The 15,791-nt window shown below is 44.8% G+C and overlaps 1 protein-coding gene across 1 annotated transcript in view; it reads right to left on the reverse strand.

Annotated features, from left to right (window-relative positions):
• The window catches only part of IL20RB (interleukin 20 receptor subunit beta), a 33,345-nt gene extending 21,502 nt beyond the window's left edge, over positions 1 to 11,843 (reverse strand). The window contains exon 1 of the mRNA XM_054042495.1: positions 11,632 to 11,843. Coding sequence (XP_053898470.1) covers positions 11,632 to 11,701 — 70 coding nt within the window. The 5' untranslated portion in view covers positions 11,702 to 11,843. The remainder of the gene's footprint in view (positions 1 to 11,631) is intronic.
• Between the last annotated feature and the right edge of the window lie 3,948 nt (positions 11,844 to 15,791).

The following is a 15,791-nucleotide window of genomic DNA, read 5'->3' on the forward strand; positions in this document are numbered from 1 at the left end:
AACAGGGGGAGGGCAAACAGACCTCTCAGGCTTTAGTTAACCCCTTCTCAGTTGATGCAGGGTTTATATACACCATCATCACAAGTGGTAACACCATCTCCCTGCTCCTAACCAATAGTCCCCTGTTTATCTACCCGAGGATTATTTTAGCCCTCTTTGCCATCACATCATGGGAGATCATGTTCAGTCAGATTCCACCAGGATCCCTGATCCTTTTAAGAGTCTCTGCTTTCTAGGGTACAGTCCCCTGTCCTGTGACCTATGTTTTTGGGTCCTAGACATATGACCTTGCATATAACTGTATTAAAGCATGTTATTCAAGTGAGCCCATTTTACCATGCAATCTAGATTGTACTGTATAACTGATCTGTCCCCTTCATTATTTGCCACTCCACCAAGTTTTGTGTGATGTGCAAACTTCACCAATAATGATTTTATATTTCCTCCCAGATCAGTGATAATCATATTGAATACCATTGAGCCAAGAACAGATTCTTATAGAACCTCACTGCCCCTATTTGTTGATAAGTCCCCCTTTACGTTACTTTTGGGGACCTGTTAGTTGGACACTTTAATCTATTTAACATGGGCTACATTGATTTTGCTCAGAGATAATATTTTAATCAAGATGTCATGTGGTACTAAGTCAAACATCTTACATAGGTAGGTCTAGTTATATCATGTCAATACCACCTTTATCAACTTCATCGCAAACCAATGTCAAGTTTGTTTAACAAGACCTATTTTCCGTACAAATCTGTTGAATAGGATTAACCATATGACAATTCTTTATTAACTAAGTCTTGTATCAGAGCTTCCATGGTTTTATCTGGGACTGACATCAGGCCCACTGGCCTACTTATCTGGGTCACTGTTTACCCTTTTTTAAATATTGGCCCAGCATTAGCTTTTTTCCAGTCTGCTGGAACTTCCTCAGTTTCTAAGATTTGTTAAAAATCAATATCAATAGTCCAGAGGGGTCCTTGGCCAATTCTTTTAAAATGTCTGGGTTCAAGCTGATTTTAAAATGTATGACTTAAGCGGTTGCTGCTTAATAACCTCTGCAATTACTGCTGGAATGTCAAGTATTTAATTGTCTCTGTCCTCTGTGAATATGGCATTGTGCTTTTTCCAAATACAGAACAGAAATATTTACTGAACACTTCTGCCTTTTCTGCATCATCAACAATTTTACCATCCTTCCCTAGTGGCACTTGAGGGTTCAATTTCCAGATCCAAGATCCTGAATCACAGCCGATGGGGCCCTGGGATGCATACTCCTCAGGATTGGGTAGGCAGGATCCTTCCTCGACATGATGAAGCTAATGGGAAACAGCTGTCTTCCCTGCCTAACCTGAATTAATCAGAACAGACCAAGCTATCTACTTGGGATCTCCTGAAGTAATCTGGAAGGAAGGAAGAGAATTTCAACTTTGCTCTTCAGAGAGGAGCCCAGAGGACACTGATGCTTTGCACCACTACTCCTTGTTATAAGTTGGATAGATGAAGACAAGGTTTAGCTACTGTGACACACAGAAGTTTCTCATTCTTACTGTACTTCACGTAGTTTTATATAACTAATTAAATCAGTCTTGAAAATGTAAAAGTCTGTTTGCCCTTAGCAAGTAACTTTTTTTAATAGACAAGTAAAATATTAGTTTTTAATTACAATTACTGCCATTGGAAGGGTGGATTAGAACATCTGAGCCTAGGATGACACATTTTTATTACAATTTTGCAAGATTTAATTCAATAGGCACAAAAGAAAGCTTCTGGTTCTGATGTACTTGTTCAAACTGGTGTGAATAAATCAACTGAGGTAGATAATATTTACTTGCCTAAGAATATTTAACTGCAATTCCGAAAAACACTAACAGAAAAAGCATGTGTGGGATACAGGTTGTCTCAATTATCATTCAATACCTAATCCACTGGAGCAAACTCCTCTCATAACTGGGCTTGAACAAATAAGGTAAATGAAGCAACACTCCTTTTCTGTCAGAAACTAGTTGTGAAACCCTCTGTAGTAGCTGGTCTACACAGAGAACAGTAGTCTGCTGCTGCTACTAGTTACCCCAGGGGTTCTCAAACTGGGGGTTGTGACCCTCAGGGGGTCACAGGGTTATCACATGAGGGGTTGCGAGCTGTCAGCCTCCACCCCAAACCAAGCTTCACTCCAGCATTTATAATAATGTTAGATATAAAAAAGAAAGTTTTTAATTCATAAGGGGGGTCGCACTCAGAGGCTTGCTGTGTGAAAGGGGTCACCAATACAAAAGTTTGAGAACCACTGAGTTACCCCATTAGCTCAAAGGGCAGAGACCTGTGCAGTGGATCTAAATGATGAGCCCTGAATTTCTGTATGATGGAATTTGTTTTTCGGTTTGCTTCTTAAAATAATTTAGGAAATTATATACAAAACTGTGTTAAATGAATGTTAAGGTTGCAAAGTCAAGCACTCAAAAATCAGGAAATGACTGTGTTAGTTTAACCATATGACTTTAGTTTGGCTCCCTTACGTGTCTGCATTATGATACAGTCTCTAATTACATCAGCACATGCTATTTTTTCCACACTAGTTCTGTCTCATTCAGCGCACAGGATGGATGCTGCTCAAGGACTGAATCAGGTGCTGTTAAATGCTCCAGCATCTTTCATTCTGGCATTTCCTAACTTTTGAGTACTTGACTTTGCAACCTTAATGTTCTTTTAATGTAGGTTTTTTTTTATGTAAAGAGCAGTTATGAATTCTATCGTTAGGTTGCCAGTCATTTCCATTATAATAATTTGGCTTACAGCAGGACTTTGACATTTGGTAAAGGGATAATCCTGGAGCCAGGGAGATGTCTTTTGCTGACCCCAAGATGTTCTGATTTGGGAAAGTTATCTTCATTTACGATATGTGTTTAAGTACAAAAAACATATGTAGAAATAAAGCTATTGTGGTTGTAAAGTCAAGTATTCAAAGGTTAGAAAATGCCAGACTCACCTTTTCTCATGCAAACTTAATTGGGACCCTCCGTGCTTATGCATTATGATGGTCTTTAATTACATGATCACCTACTATTTCTTTCCACAGGACTCCTGCCCCATTCAGTGCAGAGAGTGGAGGCTGCTCAGGAAATAAATCAGCATTGTGCAGTGAATTAGGCAAAACCAAACAATGCTCAAGATATTAGACCAGCCCCTAAAAACACTAATAAATGAGTCACTGGGAAGAGCACATCGAAAACAGCAATAAATTGGACTGCTTCAGTGACCTGCACAAATGATTGCTTTAGCAGACACCTGTGATGTGCACAAATCTATGGCACATTCTGACCAGATCAGTGACTGTAAGCGAAGGTGGAAATAGGGAAGTATAAAGCATAAGGCTGGTCTACCCTACCACTTAAGTCAATGTAATTTATGTTGCTCAGGGGTGTGAAAACTACACCCTGCTGAGAGATGTAAGTTACATTGACTTAAAGCAGTGTCCACACTGTGCTATGATGCTCTGCCGCTGACATAGGGCTTGGCTACACTTGCAGATGTAGCGCGCTGTGAGTTAAACCAGCTCTCGGAGACCACAGCAGAGAAAGCACTGCTGTGTGTTCACACTGTCAGCTGCAAGCGCACTGGTGTGGCTACGTTTGCAGCACTTGCAGTGGCATTGGGAGCGGTGCATTATGGGCAGCTATCCCACAGAGCACCTCTTCCCATTCTGGCACTGTGGCTTGTGGGAAGGGGATGAGGGGGTGCAGGGCATTTTGAGTCCTGTCCCAATGCATTGCTTCGCATCCCAGCAATCCCTGTGCTTCCATCCACATTTGGCGCCATCTTTCAATGGTTTTTTTACTGCGCGCTCTGTCTTCCCTTTCGATCTGCGGGAATGGATCCCAAACTGCTGAGGAATATGCTGATGGGTCTCACCAGCATGTCACAAATTGCAGTCGAGTTACTCCTTAAGCTACAAAGTGACAGTGAGGAGTCTGACGATGATGTCTACTCACATAATGCATACAACAGAAGACTGCTTGTACCATTCACGGACATGCTCACCACAGTGGAATGCCACTTTTGGACTCAGGAAACAAGCACTGAGTGGTGAGATCACATCGTCATACAAGTCTGGGATGACGAGCAGTGGCTGCAGACCTTTCAGATGAGAAAAGCCACTTTCATGGGACTGTGTGCAGAGCTTGCCACCATGCTGCGGCGCAAGGACACGAGATTGAGAGCTGCCCTGCCAGTGGAGAAGTGGGTGGCTATTGCAATCTGGAAACTGGCAACTCCAGACAACTACCGATCGGTCGCTAACCAGTTTGAAGTGGGAAAGTTGACCGTTGGAATCATGTTGATGCAAGTTTGCAGGGCCATTAATCGCATCCTGCTCAGAAGAACCATGACTCTGAGTAACGTGCATGACATTGTGGCTGGCTTTGCACAAATGGGTTTCCATAACTGCGGAGGGGTGATAGATGGGATGCATATTCCAATTCTGGTACCAGCACACTTAACCTCCAAGTACATAAATCGGAAGGGATATTTCTCTATGGCTCTCCAGGCGCTTGTGGATCACTGTGGTCGTTTCATTGATATTAACGCAGGCTGGTCCGGAAAGGTGCATGACGCACGCATCTTTCAGAACACAGGCCTGTTCAGGAAGCTGCAAGCTGAGATTTTCTTCCCAGACCAGAAGATCACTGTAGAGGAAGTCAAAATGCCCACTGTGATCCTTGAAGACCCCGCTTACCCTTTAATGCCATGGCTTATGAAACCCTACACAGGGAGCCTTGGCAGTAGCAAGGAGCGGTTAAACAACAGGCTGAGTCGGTGCAGAATGACTGTGAAGTGTGCTTTTGGCCATTTAAAGGGCCGCTGGCGCTGTCTGCATGGAAAGCTGGACCTGGCCAATGACAACATCTCCACGGTTATATCCACGTGCTGTACCCTCCATAACATTTGTGAAGAGAAGGGTGAAAGATTCACTCAGGCATGGACCGCAGAGGTTCAACATCTGGAGGCTGAATTTGAACAGCCAGAGAGCAGGGCTATTAGAGGGACCCAGCACGTGGCTGCAAGGATTAGGGATGCCTTCAGGGAGCAATTTGAAGCTGAAAGCCACCAGTAATATCTGGTGCCCTGCACGGGAGTGAAGTGCAGTGGTTCCAATGTTATTAGGAATCTGTGTTTGCTACATATGATGCACTGACTTGCAGTGCCTGTTGCTTTCCTGGGCTACGGTATCTTTTACTTAATGCAATAATAAAGAATGTTTTCAAAGCCAAAAAATTAATTTATTGAAAAGAAACACAACTGCTTGAGAAACAGAAAGGGCATGACACATCTGTGCTGTGTGGGAGGAGGGAAGGGGGTGTGGTGGGGAACGGGACAATCACAGATTTGCGTATGTCCTGTTATCATACTCAGCCTTCCTTCCTGGAGTGCTGTGCAATGAGTGCTGCACTTCAGGTTGGCTAAAATGCATGGTGATGGGGGTTGAGTGCAGTGGGTAAGGGTCACAGTTTGCAGGGCTGGGTGGTGAAGCTACAGGTGTTGGAGGCAGCTGGTGACGATAAGAACCTGGATGTTGGGGAAAGTGGGTTGTCGGTGACATGGAGGCACAAGGTAAAGAGTTTTGGGACAAGGGCTGCAGGTGGGGCGGGTGCGAAAGTGCTCCGCCTTCATTGCTACGAGTGCCTGTATCGAGTCCGCTTGGCGCTCCATGATGCTTAGCAGCCGCTCTGTGCTTTGGTGATAGCGATCCACATTCTGCTGGCAGACTCTCCTTTCACTCTCCCACCACTCCTGCACTTTTTGATTTTCATTAAGGGACCTCTGCATGACTTCATGCAGCATGTCGTCTTTGCTTATTCGCAGATGCTTCCTGATTCTTTGGAGTCTTTCAGCCATTGATAACAAGGACGGCTGGGATCTCAAGATTGCAGCTGTAAAGCCAAAATGCAACACTTAACAGAGGCAGCATTGTTCACACCAGACACAGCAATGATTCGGCCATACTTAAAGACAAGCACAGTCTACACAATAGCAGAAATTGCCCATCCCAAAGAGAGCACACATAACCCACAGGAGCCCCAAAATGGTAAGTAAGCCCAGGGGCAAGGGAGACTGATTGTTTCATGGCCGTACTGTCTTCTGGGGTTCTGTGCCTTGGGGAGAGCCAACAACTGCAGGGGGCCCCTATACTGAACACTGTCCCCACATCTTCCACAGGATGAGTTCGTCCTGGAAGATATCTCACTGCTGAGGGTGACCTTGGAAGCAAGGGAGGGTCTTCTACTAAAATGCGGCTTCCACCCTGGCCCATATGCAGCTTACCTGTGTGCAACAATGGTCCCTCCGCCCCTCACGGCACAGTGGCGCGGACATGTTAGCCTTACTGGGACAAGGAGCACAGTAGCTCTGCCAAGGAACCTGCTCAAGTGGATTGCCCAGCTTCTGCATGAGACCTTTGAAGAGATCACTGAGGCCCATTACCACGATGTGAGAGAGCACATCAATGCCCTATTCTGCATCTAGGCATTCATGCAGCCCTAACCCTCCTCACCCCAACAGCTCACTCCTCACCAAACAGCTTCCTTCCCAAAATAAAAGCCGCTTACCGGGAACCTCCTCTGGTATTTGTTCATCCCCAAGCACCATCCGCTGCGACTGGCTACCTTCCTCCTGGCTTGAAAACGGCTCCTGGCTGCATGCATGTAGGGATTCCGGGCTGTCCCCCTCCTCCTCAGCACATTCGCTCCTGCTTTCCTCCTCCTGCCTTGTTGAACTGGGCTTTGAAGTGTCCATGGTGGTCTTCAGAGTGGAGGTGGGGTCGCCCCCAAGTATTGTGTCCAGCTCTTTGTAGAAACAGCAGGTCATGGGGGCAACACCGGAGCAGCTGTTTGCCTCGCACGCTTTGCGGTAGGCATTTCGCAGCTCCTTCACTTTAACCCTGCACTGCACTGCGTCCCGGTCATGGCTCCTTTCCATCCTGTCCTTTGATATCTGCCCGTAGATATCGTAATTCCTATGACTGGAGCGCAGCTGGGACTGGAAAGCTTCCTCCCCCCAAACACTGATGATGTCCAGCACCTCGCCATTGCTTCATACTGGGGATTGCTGGCACGAGGAGGCATGGTCACCTGGAAAGATGCGCTGAGAGCACTACACGCCTTTCTGAGCAAACAGGAAGGAGATTTTCAAAATTCCCAGAGAATTTAAAGGGCGGGTCTGATGGTTGGTCACCTGAGGGCAGGGCAGTAGAGTTCAAAGTGATGACCAGAGTGGCTAGAACAGGCATTGTGGGACACTTCAAGAAGCCAATCAAAGCACATTAATAGACCAGGATGTCTACACTGGCACCGTGGTGCTCCAGCCGGGGCGCAGCAAGCATTATGCTTTTCGTGGAGGTGGATTACCAGGAGTGCTCCAGCCGTGGAGTCCAGGCACTCTATGTGCCTTGCCAGTGTGGACGCGTCATGAGTTAGGGCACCCAGCGCTGCTTTAATGCGCTCTAACTCACAAGTGTAGCCAAGCCCATAGCTTATGCCTCTCACGGAGGTGGAGAAATTATGCCAATGGGCGAGCGCTCTCCCATCAGCATAGTGTGTCTTCACCAGATGCACTACAGTGGTGCAGCTGCATTGGTGGAGCTACTCCAATGTAGCATGGTAGTGTAGACTTGCCCATAGTCTGAAGCCAGAGGCGCAACTGTGTAGCCAGCATGACAGAGGAGTGCAAGAAAGAGATTTCCTCAAATGAATTACCAGGAATCATAAAAAACACCTATCAAATGATTAAAGGCCACCCTGTAGCTCTCTGTCCTCTTGTGGGGTCTCAGAGTCATTCCCCAGGTTGTGGTCAGGAACATACACTCAATACACAGGTTACATAATTCAATGTTTCCGTTAAATACCCAAACCAGCAATTATTAATAAGCACCTCCAGCCACCGCTCTGCCACAGATACTTAATCAAAAACAATGAGGAAACCCTGTGATTAACTGTGGGAGAAAGGAAATGCTAAAGCCATCAAAAATAGGGGAATGGTGAAAAGGAGGAGGGAGGTGATCATGATGGTCCCTTCTGGCCCATAGTCTGTGAGATGTTACCGCTGTATACAGCATTGGGGAGAGCGATGCTGGACTGCTGCATGCAGTTCTACAGTCTAGATTTGGAAAAGAATGTTGAAAAACTGGAGAGGGTGCAGAAGCGAGACACAAAAATTATTCAAGGACTGAAAAAAAGGCCTGATCACGAGAGACTTACGGAGCTTTATTATGCTGTACCTCTATGGGGAGACAATGTCAGGTGCTAAGGGGCTCTTTAATCTAAGGGAGTGGGAAGCAGAACAAGAGTCAATGCCTGAAAGTTAAAGCCAGACAAATTCAAATTAGACATCAGGAACAAATGTTAGCAGTGAGGGTGATTAAGCATGGGAACAAACTAACCCAGGTGGATTCTTCATCTCTTAATGTCTTCACATCAAGATCTGATATCTTTCTGGAAGATATGTTTTAGCCAAACACAAGTCATTGGATTCAGTGCAGCGGGAATGGGCCTGTGTTATGCGTAGGGCCCTACCAAATTCACAGTCAATTTTATAGTCATAGGATTTAAAAAATCATAAATTTCATGATTTCAGCTATTTAAATCTGAAATTTCACAGAGTTGTAATTGTAGGGGTCCTGACCCAAAAAGGAGTTGCGGGGTGGTTGCAAGGTTATTGTAGGGAGGGGGTTGCAATACTGCTACCCTTACTTCTGTGCTGCTGCTGGTGGTGGTGCTGCCTTCAGAGTTGGGCAGCAGGAGAGTGGCAGCTGCTGGCCGGGAGCCCAGCTCTGAAGCAGAGCTGCAGTCAGCAGCAACGCAGAAGGATGGTATGGTATGGTACCGTATTGCCATCTTTACTTCTGTGCTGCTGCCCACAGAGCTGGGCCCTCAGTCAGCAGCCGCCACTCTCCAGCCGCCCAGCTCTGAAGGCAGCAACGCAGAAGTCAGGGTGGCATGGTACGATATTGCCACCCTTACTTCTGCACTGCTGCTGGCAGGGCACTGTCTTCAGAACTGGGCACCCAGCCAACAACTGCCACTCTCCAGCTGCCCAACTCTGAAGGCAGCACAGAAGTAAGAGTGTCAATGCCACAACCCCCCTAAAATAACCCTGTGACCCCCCTACAATTCCCTTTTGGGTCAGGACCCCCAATTTGAGAAACGCTGGTCTCCCCCGTGAAATCTGTATCGTATAGGGTAAAAGCATACTAAAGACTAGATTGCACATGGGGGGAGGGGGCGGGGAAGGGGGAGAACAGATTTCATGGTCCATTACATGTTTTTTATGGCCAGGAATTTGGTAGGGCCCTAGTTATGTGGAAGATCAGACTAGATAATCTACTGGGCTCTTATGGCCTTAAAATCCATTAATCTTGCCCTTCTGGTTCATTTCTTGCTTTCTGTTCCTTTCCCCTATTTAGAGGTTTGCATTGCCCTTGGGAATCTCTGTGATAGAATTAAATAGCCTCCATGCTAAGTGTAAGGATTTTAATTTCTTCCCTTTTCACTTTACGCTCTTTTTGATGAGTCTCCTCATTTCTGGGAAGTTCCCCTTCATAAAAGTCAGTGTCTCTGGGCTAAATTTTGGTATCTTCCTTTGTAGATGTAGAACGTAATTACATTCTTTTCACTGTTGCTTAGTCCTAAATAACATGCAGGAGATTGTTAAAAAGTAACTATAGTTGAGCCACTATGTCAAGAATAGCTTCCCCTCTTGAGTGCTCCACTATTAGCTGCTCCAAGAAGTGATTGTTTGAGACTGTTGTTTCCAGCCACGGGTACTGTACGCCTAGGAGGTACGCAGAGGCCTTCCAGGGGATACATTCACTCATCTAGATATTTGCCTAGTTTTACAACAGGCTATGTAAAAAGCACTAGCAAAGTCAGTACAAACTAAAATTTCATACAGACAATGACTTGTTTATACTGCTCTATATACTATACACTGAAATGTAAGTACAATATTTATATTCCAAATGACTTATTTTATAATATATATGGTAAAAATGAGAAAGTAAGCAATTTTTCAGTGATAGTGTGCTGTGACACTTGTATTTTTATGTCTGATTTTGTAAGCAAGTAATTTCTAAGTGAGGTGAAACTTGTGGGTATGCAAGACAAATCAGACTCCTGAAAGGGGTACAGTAGTCTGGAAAGGTTGAGAACCACTGCTTTAGAAGACAATTTAGAAACAGAGAAAAGGAATAGGAAGATTTAACAGGTTTCCTAAAACTCCAGACAAGGATTGTGGTCAACATCTCTGCTCCTCATGCGCAGGAAAATTAAAATGAGAGGGTTTTTTTGCAATTTTTCAAAATTTGGCCAGTTTTGTCACACTTTAAAAACAATTGTCATATTCTTCCCAATTCAGCGAGTGTGGAAGACATTCTTTTTAAACATTAAATCATATCACTAAAATGGGGTCAACATTTTCTCTCTCCCCCTTTATGGGAAAATGAGAACTGCACTTTGTGTAATGAAAGAATCCAAGGAGAGTCTGTTCCTGGCTCATGCAAAACTATTAGCCACCCCTGAGAGCTGCATGGAGCAGGAAGGAGCCGGGCAAGATACAACATGATGCAGAAGCAGAGCCTACAGACTTATGAAACACAGAACACAGTGAATACTTAATCCTGCCATGCGTGCAGGGGATTGGACTAGATGACCTCTCAAGGTCCCTTCCAGACCTATGATTCTATGAATCTGAGCTGACAGGCACGATGTGAGGATCCTACCTAGAGGGATTAAAGAGTTGTGGAATACATGGTTTGAACCACCACTGATGTTAAGGGAATGATTCCCACTGACTTTCTTTGATGGGTGCTGTCTTGGCCCCAGCATAAGCAGCACAGAAGAGCAGGCAGTAAAACACTTTCAAGTCCCCCAAGATATCTACAGTAGTGGTTCTCAAACTTTTGTACTGTGACCCCTTTCACATAGCAAGCCTCTGAGTGCGACCCCCCCTTATAAATTAAAAACACTTTTTTACATATTTAACACCATTATAAATGCTGAATGTAAAGCAGGGTTTGGGGTGGAGGCTGACAGCTCGCAACCCCCATGTAATAACCTCGCGACCCCCTGAGTGGTCCCGACCCCCAGTTTGAGAACCCCTGATCTACAGCCTTATGCTTCACCTTTCAGGTCAGGCTTACATGTTAGTAACCAAAACTTTTTAAACTTGTGCTCTGAGCCTGCAGCTGTGACGCAGACAGAACCATCATTAAGGCAATCTGGTCCAAAGAGGGCTTGCAGGGTCACCCTTTTAGATGTCAATGAAAACCAGGAAATATTACCAAAAGATCCTAGACACGCATTATCCACCTTGTCCCAAAATTGAAATCCTCCTTTGAATTTGATAGTCCCTTTCTATAATTTGTTTACAAATTCCCTTTTTAATCTGATTATTCCAGGGTTAGCTCAGGCAAAGATTTCTAACTCAAGACCACCTGTTCTTAATCTTTTACAAACTGGATTGAATCTGGTAATTTGAATACAATAAATGTTAAAAAGCGAGAAAAGATATTTGATACCCCTCCCCCAAACGTACTTGTTAGTCTAACTTGTGTCTCCTTTGGGCACTTTGACCATTTACCTGTGAGAAGAGGTGCAATCACAGAGCAGAGAATGAAGATGAGGCTTGTGAACATTTCACTCAGACTCATTGTCTTTGTCCAGGTTCATGCCATGTAGTTGGGCTCTGAGTTTCCTCTTCCCAGAGAAGGAACACCATTCAGTCTATCCATGCTTTGAGCAATGTGGGGATTTTGAATCTCAGCACAGACTTTGTGTGGATGTCACTGCAGAGTAGAAACTGATCCTGTAATGATCAAGCCAGGAACAGGCATCCTCCTGCCTAAACAGCCAGATGCATTGCTTAGGAGGGCGTGGCCGCAAGGAATGCCAGGGATAATTGCATACAATCATCTGCTTAAAGGGTTGTGCAATTGCCCAAGTAGAATAGACAAGGCTGTCCCTGTTTTAACTGAACAGCTACTACATGTATTAAGGTAGGTCACTGCACAGGTAAAACCAGATTATTTTGCCTATTCTATTGCCCAGACTACTAGCCCTGTAATTACCAAAGGTGAGGAGTATCCCTTCCTAGGTACCTCACAGACACTCGATGCTGATGGTGCTGTCAATAGTATCAATACTGCAGCACAGATCAACGTCATGAAGTTCTTCCTGGTTGCCTACATGCAGAACAATAACTCAGTGTTCGAGGAGTCTGTGGGACCCAGCACATCTCCCCAACCTGGTGTTGCAACAACTCCTGCCAGTGAGAAGGAAGGAGATACGAAGGCTCCACAAGCCTGGCAGACAGAATTGATGGTAACACCATTGTGAATTCCACTGTCAAGGTGACAGAAGGAGAGAGTGAGAACAGGGTGCAGGGAAAGGTTCTGGTGAGGTTGCCTGGTAGCAATCCGGCATGTCCCTTTTGTGGGGATCATACTGGAAAACCAGCAGCTCTGAATATTCATCTTAAATGTAACCACGGTGGGAAGAATGTGGAGTTTCAATGTTCCCTGTGTGAGAAAATGGATCTAAATCCCCAAGTGTAAGAGATTGACATCACAGGACTCAGCTGATGACTGGGTTTGTGAAGTGTGTGCCAGACAGTGTGGCACCAAATCAGGTATCTCTCAACACAAGAGACTAACCCAGCTGGCATAGTGGTACACAACACAGAATGAATCCAAGCCAGTCAACCTAAATACAACTCACTGTGTGGAAAACACAAGAGTTATTAGATGGCCCAGGAAGAGTTACCCCTTACCAATTTTGGCAATATATACTTGGGCCAGAAGTATATTAATAAACTCATTGCAAAAGAATTGATCACCAAATCTGCTAAGCAAATTGGTGACAAAAGGAGGATGCTTGGTCTAACCAACAAGGACTCTTAGCCAGGACATGGAGCCACCATTTGTTATCTGGAAGTAAGATCTGATGAGCCCCAAACCACAATGGGGCTCAAAATTAAGAAAGGCCTGAAGGATCACGGCCATGAGGACTTTGAGACTAACAGCCTTAGTGCATGGGTTGAAGGAGACGTAATGTCAGGTCTCTAGTTGAAACAACTTCCACTGGAGTTCTCTCCTCCTTCCTAATGAGAGCGACAAAGCTTGAAAAGAGATCAAAAAGAAAGCCAAGACCAACAAGGGGGGGAAGGAGAAATCTTGGATGAGAAAAAGAGCAGCTAAAAGAGGTACTTAACTGAGGTACCAACAGCTTCATGACAATGACATGTGTAAACTTGCCTCTATCATCCTTGATGGCATTGAACTCCTCCAGCGCCAAGTCCCACTCAAATATGTCCACCATGTGTACAGGGATAAGTGGGAGATCAAAACGCTCTTTGATGGGTTGGGCCAGTTTAGATCTCATGTCAGGGCTGATAATTTGGCATTTAACATCCTAATATCAGCTAAGGAAGTATTAAGAACATAAAAGAGAAGAATGGCTCCAGGTCCTGATGGTATCAGTTTGAAAGTTCTTGTCCGTGTGGACCCTAACAGAGATATGTTGGAGGGGCTATTCAACAAATGGCTGATTACAAATCCTGATGGTATTAAGGAATGTCCATCACTACTGATCCCAAAAATGATGGCACAAGAGGAGCTCAAGGATATCGCGAATTGGAGGCCTCTTATCATCATTTGCTGTGGCTTTTTGAGAATGTTGAAAACAGGCTGGCTAAAGTGTGCCCATTAAATGAGAAACACAAGGGTTTATTTTGGCACCTGGCTGCTCAGAAAACCTGAATGTTCTTCACATCATAGTGAAGCAGGCAAAGAAGGACAAAAAAAAAAATGGGATCATTGACGTTCTGGAGTCCTTTTTTAGGCTATCCAGCCTGAAGGTGCAAGCTAGAAAATGCCACAGATTCTTCCTGAGCCCAGCTCACAGCTCATACACTGTCAACAACTGTGAAGCCTGGAAGATAGGTACAGATGGGCTGAATATGATAATACCATGCGGGAGTCTGAGAAATATGTTAGTGTGAAGGTTGATCTATGAAGAGAGTTCTTCAAAGCTGCACTGTCTGATAAACTTGACACCTGGCTTGAGAGGATTGATAGGATCCATCTCAAGCCTTTACAAAAACTGACATGGTGAATGGCTTCACTGTCCCTCAGGTTATCTATCTGGCAGATCCATACTGATTGTAAGAGAACTTCACTATCTTCCCTCAATAACAGCATAAGGAGGGCCATTAAGGAGTGGCTTCTTCCCCTGGCCAACACCTGCATTCGTGCCAGATCCAGGGATGGAGGTCTGGGCGTGATGAGACTCTCTAGCCTCATCCCAGCTATTCAGGCAGGGTGATTGCATAGAGAATTGCATGTTCCAAAGATGAGACATTTCTGAGCACTGCATAGTATATTGAGGAGGAGTTCAGCAGACTGTGGCTGGCAGAATGTGGGAATGAAAAGGCAGCACCTGCGATAACAGATCAAGTTCTGTTCTTGGACAATATCAGAATACCATATAGTGTCCTTTACCCATTCAATGAGTGGGAGATGCTCGTTCCCAGGATCAAGTACCCAATCCCCTGTAGCTGGACAGATGCAGACTTCTCTAATGGAAAGAACTACCATGCTAAGGAAGCCGGGTCAAACATTTCATAATGATCCAGTCAGCTATGATTGGCTCAGGAACCACATGTGTTTCAGAGCACCAGTTTCCAACAGCCTTGTGACATCCCAAGCATTCACAGCAACATGGTATTTTGAGCCTTCAATGCTGGCTCTTCCTAACATTGTGAAGCAGAATTTACCAACTATTGGATTATTCACCCACTAATAGGGAATGCGAGTTGGGTTTAGACTGCCATGAGACAGGTTAGTTTTAGTCTACTGATGATGTGTCATTGCAATAGTAATCCTGCTTTGTACAAGAGGAACCGCAGGTTCAGACATTTGGTGTGAGTGCTTGGCTGAAAAGCTAATGGGGCAAGCTACCATCTGTGAGATTATGACTGAACCCCTCTAAATCAGAATTCCCCCTAAACACAAAGATACAGCAGTAACATGGAGCCTTGGTAAGCCCTGGATAGCAGACCACCCTTTCTGTGGAAGCAGGGCATAGTGCGGAGAGCCATTAGTGTCAGGACTGGAGTGTGGACAGAAGGGAACTGCCCCTCACCCATAGTGCACCACATGTTCATGAGGATCCTTGTGCTAAACCATTCATAGATGACCTGATTACGGGTCAGGATTTCATGTGCAGCAGAGCAGCTAACTTACTGCATTCTATTGAATGTCTGAATTTGTCTCTATTAACTAGAGAAAGATAGATTTTAAGTAATTATAAGTGGCAAGACCGAATAATCAGAATTAGTTACAAAAGAAATAAAAAGATAAGTACACAAGCTAATTCTTAAACTTTACCAAGTTAAGGGTGTGACGTTGCACTCCATATGCTTTATGGAAATATGCTTATGAATATGACATAACTGGAATATGCTTTATGCTAAATAGCCCGTGTAGGGTGTCATTAGAAAGCTTGTAATCTACTAAGTGTGTTCATCCTATTTGTTTGCATGTATTATTTCTATATCTGGAGTTAGAAGAATAAGCCCTGGTCTACATGGGGGGGGGGGAGGAATCGCTCTAAGTTACGCAACTTCAGCTATGTGAATAACGTAGCTGAAGTCGACATACTTAGGTCGACTTACTGTGGTATCTTCACCATGGTGAGTCAACTGTTGCTGCTCCCCCGTCGCTGGAGTACAGGAGTCGACGG

This window comes from Malaclemys terrapin, chromosome 10 (genome assembly GCF_027887155.1).
Source record: "Malaclemys terrapin pileata isolate rMalTer1 chromosome 10, rMalTer1.hap1, whole genome shotgun sequence".
NCBI classification, from domain to species: Eukaryota; Metazoa; Chordata; order Testudines; family Emydidae; genus Malaclemys; species Malaclemys terrapin.